General features: G+C 43.4%; 1 protein-coding gene across 3 annotated transcripts in view; it reads right to left on the minus strand.

The window, feature by feature from the left end:
* Window positions 1-9,493, minus strand: part of IQANK1 (IQ motif and ankyrin repeat containing 1) — a 160,130-nt gene extending 150,637 nt beyond the window's left edge. For all 3 annotated transcript variants that reach the window (XM_075063360.1, XM_075063358.1, XM_075063359.1), the window contains exons 1-2: window positions 9,434-9,493; window positions 8,583-8,683 (exon numbers count right to left, since the gene is read on the minus strand). In XM_075063360.1, the coding sequence (XP_074919461.1) occupies window positions 8,583-8,679 (97 nt within the window). In that variant the 5' untranslated portion in view covers window positions 8,680-8,683; window positions 9,434-9,493. The remainder of the gene's footprint in view (window positions 1-8,582; window positions 8,684-9,433) is intronic.
* Between the last annotated feature and the right edge of the window lie 672 nt (window positions 9,494-10,165).

Here is a 10,165-nt window from a genome sequence, read left to right on the forward strand (position 1 = left end):
GAAGGAGTAGAGGATTTTAGCAGCTGATGGTGGAAGAAGGTGGTGTTGTATTTATGTGGTTCTGATTTTTTGTTTTTTTGCCACAGACCACTTTAAGGTTAGGGAGGTCCCTCCCAGCCACTGATACTACCTGGTCATTTAAGGGATGGTAGGTGTCTTCCAGGGCTAATAGGAATACTTGATTTTCACTGGTGGTCACCAGTGTCCAGGGGCACAGTACAGCTTTCAAATGTTTCCAAGGAATTCCAGCACTTTACTGTGCAGGAGTTAGGGCCGAACTCTTGTCCAGCCCTCTCCCCAAACAAATTCTAAAACTGCAATCCAGACAAGTGGTTTCCATTAAGTTTTAGAATTTGTTTGGGGAGAGGTATTGCAAACCATTAAGGCCATATCTTTGCTATCTGGTATAGTTCTGGTTCTTCAGATTACTCCCATTGACTAGTCAGTAGAAAGCACTAGGTTTGGTGCTAAGTGTTTTGTAGGGTGAAGACCTTATCTGCAAGCTCCGAAACCATGTGTTAATGTGATCTGTTTACTTAAGGGACTTACAAAAACTTAATGAGCCTACTCTGAGTTTTTGAGTTGGTCACACTCACAATATGAAACCAGAACTTTAACTTTGCCTGTTTCTACAGGGTTCTGTTGCACTAACACAGCATGAGTCCTAAACACTCATTTAAAATACCCATCACGAACCACTTGATGTTTTACTTCCTGTCATATTTTCAGTGTTGTCACTTATTTATGGTTTTGTTTGCTGTCTGTGTTGCTTTATTAGTTATTTTTACTGTTCTATGTGTGTGAAGTATTAATCAGCTTAAGAGTTGACATCCCATAGAAATTGTATAAACCTGAGTGAATGCCTTTTAATCTCCTTTCCAATTTAGAAAATATTGTATTAATATTTGCAAGGAGAGCATCACTATTTCCAGTTGACTCATAGATTTGTTTAGCATCTTAAAGCTGAGCTATGTGTGCAGATAATATGCGTGCAAGAGGGATAGTTTTGTGAACCGCAAAAGTCCGTGGCATGCTAGTGTTTTGACAGATGCTTCATATTTCAAGAGCAGCTTTCCCTGAAGATGTAGTGGTCTATGATAGGATTAGGTTATTGAATTGAGCCTCTGGTGCATATTTTTTATGCTTTCACGTAATGGCCATGACTTTGTTTTATTTACATAGCTGTGTCATAAACAGATAGTTAAGGGTTAATGTCTCTTCTACCTGTAAAGGGTTAAGAAGCTCAGTAAATCTGGCTGACACCTGCCCGGAGGACCAATGGAGGACAAATTTTACTTTTAAATCTTTGGGTGGAGGAAAGGTTCTTTGTTTGTCTTTTTTTGTTTTTGTTCATTTGCTTCAGGACTGAGAGTGGATGGTGACATCAAATCCAGCTCTCTAAATCTTTGTGAATCATCTCTCTATTTCAAACTTGTAAGTAATTGCAGGCAAGGCGAGTCAAAACTGGATAGTGTCTTATGTTGGTTTTCTCAGCTTGTAATGTTTCTTTTTGCTGGAAGGATTTTACCCCTGTTTGCTGTAACTTCTTAACCTAAGGCGGGGGCGGGGGGCCCTCTGGTCTATAGGAATCTGATTTACCCGTTTAAAGCAATTTCCATCCTGATTTTACAGATGATAATTTTTACCTTTCTTTCTTTAATTAAAAGCTTTCTTTTAAGAACCTGATTGATTTTTCCTATGTGTTTAAGATCAGTGGGGATTGAATCTGGACTCACCAGGGATTGGTGGGGGGAAAGGAGGGGGATGGTAAATATCTCCTTGTTTTAAGATCCAAGGGGTTTGGATCTGTGTTCACCAGGGAATTGGTGAAGTCCCTCAAGGCAACCCAGGGAAGGGACGAAGTTTTGGGGGAACAGAGAGTGCCCCAGATACTGGAATTCTGGGTGGTGGCAGTGTATATCAGATCTAAGCTAGTAATTAGGCTTAGAAGTGTCCATGCAGGTCCCCACATTTGTACCCATATGTTCAGAGTGGGGAAAGAAACCTTGACAAGTTGTTTTCAGTACGCCACATTTTGGTGTGTTTACTAGCTTGACTTGTTAGAAAGGATTATAAAATACATCTACTCCAAGGGCAGTGTTAATTTTCTTTTTATTTGATTTCATATTAAACAAATGTCTTAAGCAGTACACCTTGTTAATTAACCCTTGTTTTAATATTCTTTCTTCTTCCATATCTCTGAACTTTTAAAAAATATATATATTATATCTAGGTTTTTTTTTGTTATTTTTTTTTTAATACTAGTGATGCACATTTCCTTGATATTGGTGCTGCACATAAAATTCATTCCACACATGGATGGAAAAAATGAGAGAGAACATTGTCTCAGACTCCTCATTTGTGAAGTCTCAAAATTATCAATTGTCTCTTAGGTCCTATTCAAGCATACTGCTACTGGGAAAACTGGTGAGATGGCATTGACTCAAGAACCCACAATATGTAGATAACAGACTCCTCTACCAACCTTCAACACATACAACATCATCGCTAGCACTAAGCTAGCCCACTGCTTGGACAAGAGCAGCTGGTAGAAGCTGAACACAGGCAAGACAGAGATTATGCTGACTGGCAGAAAAAAGCTCTTTGAAGATCATGCAATCAATGTGCAGTATCCATTGGTTGAAGATACACAACTATAGCTGGACACTTCAGACCACAGTTTAGGAGTGCTCCTGAATTCCTTTCCGACACTAAGCTCTGATATACAGCAGTATATATATATTGCATGGTATTCCTTAAAATATACCATAATGAAAGACAGTGGGAAGCACAGTCATCTGGACACGTGCTTTGTCACAGAGGGCCCCAAAAGCATATAACCCTCTGGTCTCTTGCGGTGTTTGGGTTATGGGGTTCCACAGTTGAAGTGTGGTGTTACCATGTGTAATCATAATGGTACCTCCATAGAGGGCAATCCCTAAGCTTGCAGTTATGTACGAACCAGACTGGACATAAAATCTCCCATGGAATGCTGGAAATATGACAATTTAATCACTTTGCAGAATCTAATCCTACAGCTAATATAGATGCCATGCAGGAAGGATCCTGATTTAAGCTGGCCGCAGCCTGGAGCTGGAAATAATTCCTTATGGATAAGCATGTGGAAGCCACTGTGGGAGCAGGTGCAACCAGAGCTCATCAATGTGTCCTTTCAGTCCATTACATGGATGGGTGGTACACCCCAAAGAATGGTGGGTGGACCGGGTACACCCCAACTGCAGCACATACATAGAAGGGTTGAAGCAACAATTTAATTAGTGGATGAAGGAATACACATGGAATTGTCACTGCAAAAGGGATCTATGGGCAGTAGGAACCACAGGGTTGGGTGTATAGAATCTAGGGGAAAAGGTGTGTATAGGAATGCAAAATGCTGAACTGGGGGCTAGCACCTGGGTAATAGTTGCAGTGGTACCTTGGAATAAGATAGCAACTAAGGCGGTCCCCATGAGCTCTATGGGAATAATAAGAAAGGGAGGACCACTGGGGGATAGATAGAGAGAATAAAATGATGTAAAATGGACAATAATTCAGTTAAATGTTTGTCCAAAAAAAATAAAATATTTAAATATGCGCCTCCCCAATGGCCATAAAGAAGCAGACCCAATGGCCTGTGCCAGATGTGGACAATTAATGTGTATGGAGTGTTCTGCTGGGAGTGTGCACAATTCTGAAATATAACACTGAGAGTACAAGTGCACCAGCATCTGGCACAATTACACAAATCTGCATGCTGCCATAGGGACTTGGGTGCATAAATGGATCTACGAAACTCATTGCTGTGGACAACTGAACCAGTGCATTACCCAATTCTATATCAAGTGGTTGAGCTGGTTTGGACAATACCTCGTTTCTCTGTAAATATTCATGGTGTCCAAGATCTGGACAAGGGCCCATGAACACTGGAGAGGCAGCTCGCTGCAACTGCCAACAACTGGACACATTTAAAATATACACTTCAAAATAGTGTTACAGGATTTTAATCATATTAAAGGAGGAGAAGCAGTGTTTCTGGTGGTGGACCGGATGCTGGACTCAGGTCTTGGAAGCCCAGGCCCTTTGAGGAAAGAGTACCTTCCACCCAACTAGCTACGGAACTGCCTGCTGATTGTACTTAGACTGATATAATGTGTGCCCTTTGGACAGGCCTAATCGACACTCATTCACTTCCTGGTCATCTTACTCATGTTGTAGGGGTGTTATTCATATTAATTGCATTCATGAGGTGCTTAAAATTATGTGCTGTCCTAGGGTCTCCCTGAAAACCATACTTGTAAACTCAGCAGCTTATCCTTTTTATGACCTGCCTTCTCTCTCTCCCCCTAGCATGGCTGGTGGACCAAGGTATCGGGCTAACTGGAGCCAGGGCCTCCAGCCTGAGTGCCCTGCCATCCAGTGTGTGGGAAGGAGGGGCGCCTCAGCCCTTCTTTGAAGAGAGTGGGGGAGTGCTGGGATATGTAAGGGTTAAGTAGAGACCTGGGAAACCTACGATGTACTGGCATGGTATCAGGGAGTAGGCACAGGCATGCACTATTTCTTTGCTTGATAAAGTGTCATCCTGCCATAAAGTTCCCTTCTGCTTGTTAAGAATTGATAAGCTCGCAGCTGCATAAGGAATATGGGGATCTAAAAGAATACTTTTTGGGTAAAGCAGTGTTATCTCCCTCTCCTTTCCTTTCCCAGCTACACAAATGAGCTCAGGGTCATGGCCCCTTCCTCCCTCCCCTGCAAACTGAAATGTATTTTCAAAGTAAAAGTTATCTGCAGAATATGCTAATACTGTAAACAGTAATCAGGGGCGGGAATAATTATATTCAGTATATAGCTATTAATATTCATTACGTGGGCATTTCTGTTACTCAGTGAGGGTTTGGGGAGTGTTGTAGTAAATGTAGATATTTACATATTAACTTAGATAAAAACGAGCATGCTGTAACTAATTCAGTGCTTGCTCAACAACTGAGTCGAGGGGAACAAGTACTGCAATAAAGAAGCCCATTTACACAATCCGCCTCTGGGTCCTCCTTCTCTCTCTCTAACATTTAGAAGGTAACATGTTTTTATCATCTATGTTTGATCAGAGGATAGTGTCCCATCCTGGAAGATGATGATCTGGGCTCAGTTGTACAAATTCAGTTATTTTGCAGCTGGCCTACAGCAATGTGATCCACTTGAAAATGAAGATGTAAGCCCTCAGGAAACTTTGACTACTACAGAATGAAGATGCCTATCACAGCAACACAGGCTATCGTGAGCACATCAAACCTGTCTTTCGCTCAATAAGATATCTTCCCATAGAACAATAAATGAAGTTTAAGGTCTCAGAACTTACCTTCAATGGTTTGATCCAAGGATACCTAGAAGAATGCCTAAAGCTCCAGGTTGAGGACAGCAGTTATAAGAACAGATGTACTAGAATAGACCAAAGGTCCATCTAGCCCAGTATCCTGTCTTCCGATAGTGGCCACTGCCAGGTGCTTCAGAGGGAATGAACAGAACAGGGAATCATCAAGTGATCTATCCCCTGCCACCTGCCCATTCCCAGCTTCTGACAAACAGAGGCTAGGGACACCAGTCAACAGATCCACTCCTTGGGCACAATGGAACTGTCTACAGCACAGGTAAACTCGCCTGTGCAGGAGGCTGGAGCTGGTCCAAGACTGCTAAACAAACTTCCATAGGAAATAAAAACTACTACAAGCCTCACCACCATGCAAAGTTCACTTCTTCAACCTGCCTTCTATAATATGAAACACTTAGCACAGTGCATATATAATTACACTCACAAAAAGACACCCCATATACTATGCTAAAAGAACATTAAAGTTGCGAAGTCAAATGGTAGGACATAAAAGAATTAAGGTTGCCTGTGCAATCTCATTGCTGAGCTTAATTGAGCCCCCTTGTGCATATTACAGAAGCTCCCAGTACGTCCCTTGGCCTGCACCACTTCCAGCAGTTCCCGTTGGCCCGGGACAGCAAACCGCGCCCACTGGGAGCTGCGATCGGCCGGACCTGCAGACAGGGCAGGTAAACAAACTGGCCCGGCCAGCCAGGGGCTTTTCCTACACAAACGGCGTCCCCTGTTTGAGAAACCCTGCTCTATGGACATTCTTATGTTCAAGCCATTTTGAGAAAAAAGTGACAAAAAGAAAAATGAAGTATGGTAGTGCTCATTATACCAGGTCACGTTGTTTAGTGTTAAATGATGAAGGGGACAGGTCACTAATAGAGAGGGATCTGTATTGCTTGGTGAACTGGGCACAGGAAAACAATGTGTTTCAAAACAATAAAATGTAAAGTTATAAAAAGAATGTAGACCATTCTTACAGAATGGGGGACTATCTGGGGAATCAGTGACTCTAAAAAGGATTTGGGGGTGAGGATGGACAATCAGCTGTACATGAACTTCCAGCGTACAGCTGTGGCCAAAAGGACTACTGCAATGCTTGAATTCCCAGGGAAAACTTGAGTAGGGAGTCTATATTACCATTGTATTTGGGACTGGTGCAATCACAACTGGAATATTGTGTCTAGTTCTGATATCCATAATTGTTTCAAGAAGTTGATAAACTGGAGAGGGTTCAAAGAAGAGCCAGGAGATTGATAAGAAGTTTGGAAAACACACTTTATAGTCATAGGTATCAGGAGCTCAATTTATTTAGCTTAACAAAAGAGAAGGTTAAGGAGTGACATGATCATAATCTGTAAGTACCTACATGGAGAACAAAAATTTGATAATGGGCTCATCAGTCTAGTAGACTAAAGTATAGCAAGATTCAACCACTAGAAGTGGAAGGTAGACAAATTCAGACTAGAAATAAGGCACACTTATTTTAAACAACAGTGAAGGTAATTAACTATTGGAACATCTTACCAAGGGTTGTGCTAGATTCTCCATCAGTCACAATTTTAAAATCAAATTGACTATTTTTCTATAAAGATATACTCTTGTTCAAACAGGAAGTATTTCAATGAAGTCCTATGGCCTGAGTTATGCAGGAGGTCAGACTAGATGATCACAGTGGTTCTTTTTGGCCTTAAAAATCTATGAGAATTTTAAATTACAATTTTTCTTCTTTACTACCCAGACTCCTAGCATTTGTATAAAAGCAAATGAATTTTTTCCTCCTTCACATTCTTTCCCACCTCATCTCAATATATTCACAATACCTTGAACTTGAGTGATATATTTAAGCATTTGTAGTGCAACTGCCTTCTTAGCATCTTCTCCTGGAATTCCTAGTTTAACACACTGCTACCTGCTCCAACTGGTCTTCAACAGAGATTAGCCCACCTACTTCTGTGTTGCTGGCACTCCTATTTGTTCAGACCCTTCTCCCACTGGAATGTGACCCAACGTTCCACACAACTGAAGCCTTCAGTTTCATATCACCCACATAGATAATGGTGCACCTCCACGAAATTTCTGCCTTCTGCTGTCCCTCATTTATGGGAATGAAAGGATCTCTGAGAGATGAAGAAAAATTCCAAGTCACATCACATCCAAGAGAAACAAGCCTTTGTTCCAGAGGTCACAGCACTAGCTTAGGAGATGTGTATTCAAATCCCTGCTCCACCAACGATATCCTGGGTGACCTCGGGCACATCACTTAACCGCTCAGTTCCCCACCTGTGAAATGGGGATGAAAGCATTTCTTTACCTCCCAGAAGTGTTATAAGGATAAATACATTAATGACTGTGAGGTACTCAGATACTAAAATAATGGGAGCCATAAAAGTATCAAAAGCTGACATCTCTGAAGTTTTCAATAATCTTTGTACTTCCATGTGATGCTGTCCATCATGTATTCCAATGTGTATCATCACCAGGAGACTTGCCAACCAACTTCAGATCCCCATCCAATTTTACAGTTATATTTCATGTCTTTGTTCCAGGGAAGCTACACATCATCCTGGTGAATTCTCTGTTCATTCTCCTTAATATGGAATCATTGATAATGGTTGTCATTTTAGAACAGTTAAAAACTTCTTGGACATCCTTGCCAGTAAGAAGCAACCAGCTACCTCCTGTAACTTTGTTCTATTTCTTCTTTAGTTGCCTCATTGAGTATTGCAATTCAATACTTCTAAAAGAGTTGAATACCTTCTGTTTCTCTTTCCTCTGTTGTTTGCAAATTGCCAATCATCATCTTCAGTTTCTACACTTTTATGTTCCTTCTTCACCAAGCCTTCCCCAGTAGAATTGGTGGAAACAATTCCCAAATCTTGTTGTCCAATAAGTCTTTTCCATCTCAGTTAATATGCAGCATTGATACTGGTGATTCCAGATCATATATCTTCTCCGCCAGCATGGCCACCAACTTACAATTCCTATATCAGAAATCTTTGCTGTCTTCCGGCATGCAGGAAAACAAAGCACATCCACCACAGGTCATGATGACTGTTCCATTGTTGGCCACATCTGCTGCATGGGGTAGCACTGTACCTAAATGGAAAGAAACCACACTCCCTACCTGTAACTCCCAAACTGATGATGATGCAGCAGGCTGAAAGACAACAAAAGACACAGAACCAGGATTCCCTCACCACAACTCTACCTGGTTTTCTAGATGCCGTTTCTGATTTCTTCACCAGTGAAGCTGGTTTGGAACCTTTCTGAGCTGCAGCTTTTCCTGCTGCTTTCCTGTCACTCATTTCCCTGAAACAGAATAGAGGCCAGCAGGTTTCTTATTAACTTCAAAGCACTAATCAGCTCAGTTTTGCACCAGCCAAGAGACAGCAACTCCTTTGGTCCTGGAAATGTCAATGCATGTGAGTAGCCCCAATAAATTCAATAGGATTACTTGAGTGTGTCTGCAGTATCATGCCCACTTGTGGCATGGATATGAGGGGAAGAAGTTAATTCTGGTGCTAAGAAACCTCAGCATTTGTGTCAGATATTTTGGTCCCTGTCCCCTAACGCTTGTCAAAAACATTTTCAAACTGGTTTAGAACCTAAGGGAATTTTCATCTGAAAAAATTCCGTTAGTGTAATGAAGACTAAGAATACATATCAGTAATGTAGAGGTTTAAAAAACTTACAGAGAATGCTATACTTTTAAAAATTCCCAGAAAATTCAGAATTAAGGCTAAATTTAAACATTTGACAACACAGAAGTGTAATTAAGGGTCCCAAAGTATCTTAACTTTACCCATCCTTTTATTACAGTAGTGCCCACAGCCCGAGGCAAGATCCCAGAACGACGTCCTCAGAAGAACTGCAGAGAAATCGGGTACAACCTCATTCATCCTAAACAACTGCTGACATCAGTGACCGCCAACCCGAGAGGTCCTTATAGGTACCAATGGGCTTTCCGCTCCGGCCTGGGGAGACAAATACCGACGTGCCCATGGTCCTTGCCCGGCACTGACTCCCCACCGACCTCCCGCTTCCCCGCGTCTGACCTACCCTGCCAGCGCCGCGGGCCCCGACCTGCTGTCCTGGGGTTGCCCGCATGAGCGCTCGGCCTCCGCCCCAACCGTCACCCGGCAACGGCGACGCCGGAAGCGCGCCCGTTCCCGTCCGGAATTGAAAAGGCGGGTCTGAACCCCACACGTCACGCCCCAGTTGTTGAAGTGAGATCAGAACCCCGCCCACTGCCTTTAGCGTCAGGACCCCTGGTCAGGCTTCCCCGGCTCCACCAATCCGCGCTCCGGTACCAGCCCCTCTCTCCCCCCCGCCAGTCTTCCGGGCTCCACCAATCCGCGCTCCGGTACCACCCCTCTCTTTCCTCCCCCGCCTCCAGGATTCCCCGGCTCCACCAATGGCCGCTCCGGTACCAGCCCCTCTCTCCCCAACCCCCCGCTATCATTCCCCGGCTCCACCAATGGGCGCTCCGGTACCCCTCCCCTTCCGCCCGTGCAGGTAACGATCCCTCTCCCCCCCCCCAGCACAGATTTCCCACTCCTGCAACACCCATGCAGGTGCCAACCATCCTATTTCCTCCCTCCCCCCCCCAATGCCCATGCAGGTGTCAACCCACCCCATGACCATGCAGGTGCCAACTACCCCATTTCCCCCCAGTGCCCATGCAGCTACTAACCACTCTATTTTCCCCCTCCTCTAATGCCCATGCAGGTACTAACCACCCCATTTTCCCCCCTCCCCCCATGCCCCTGCAGGTGTCAACCCCCCCCCCCC

Source organism: Chelonoidis abingdonii, chromosome 2 (assembly GCF_003597395.2).
Source record: "Chelonoidis abingdonii isolate Lonesome George chromosome 2, CheloAbing_2.0, whole genome shotgun sequence".
Lineage (NCBI taxonomy): Eukaryota > Metazoa > Chordata > Testudines > Testudinidae > Chelonoidis > Chelonoidis abingdonii.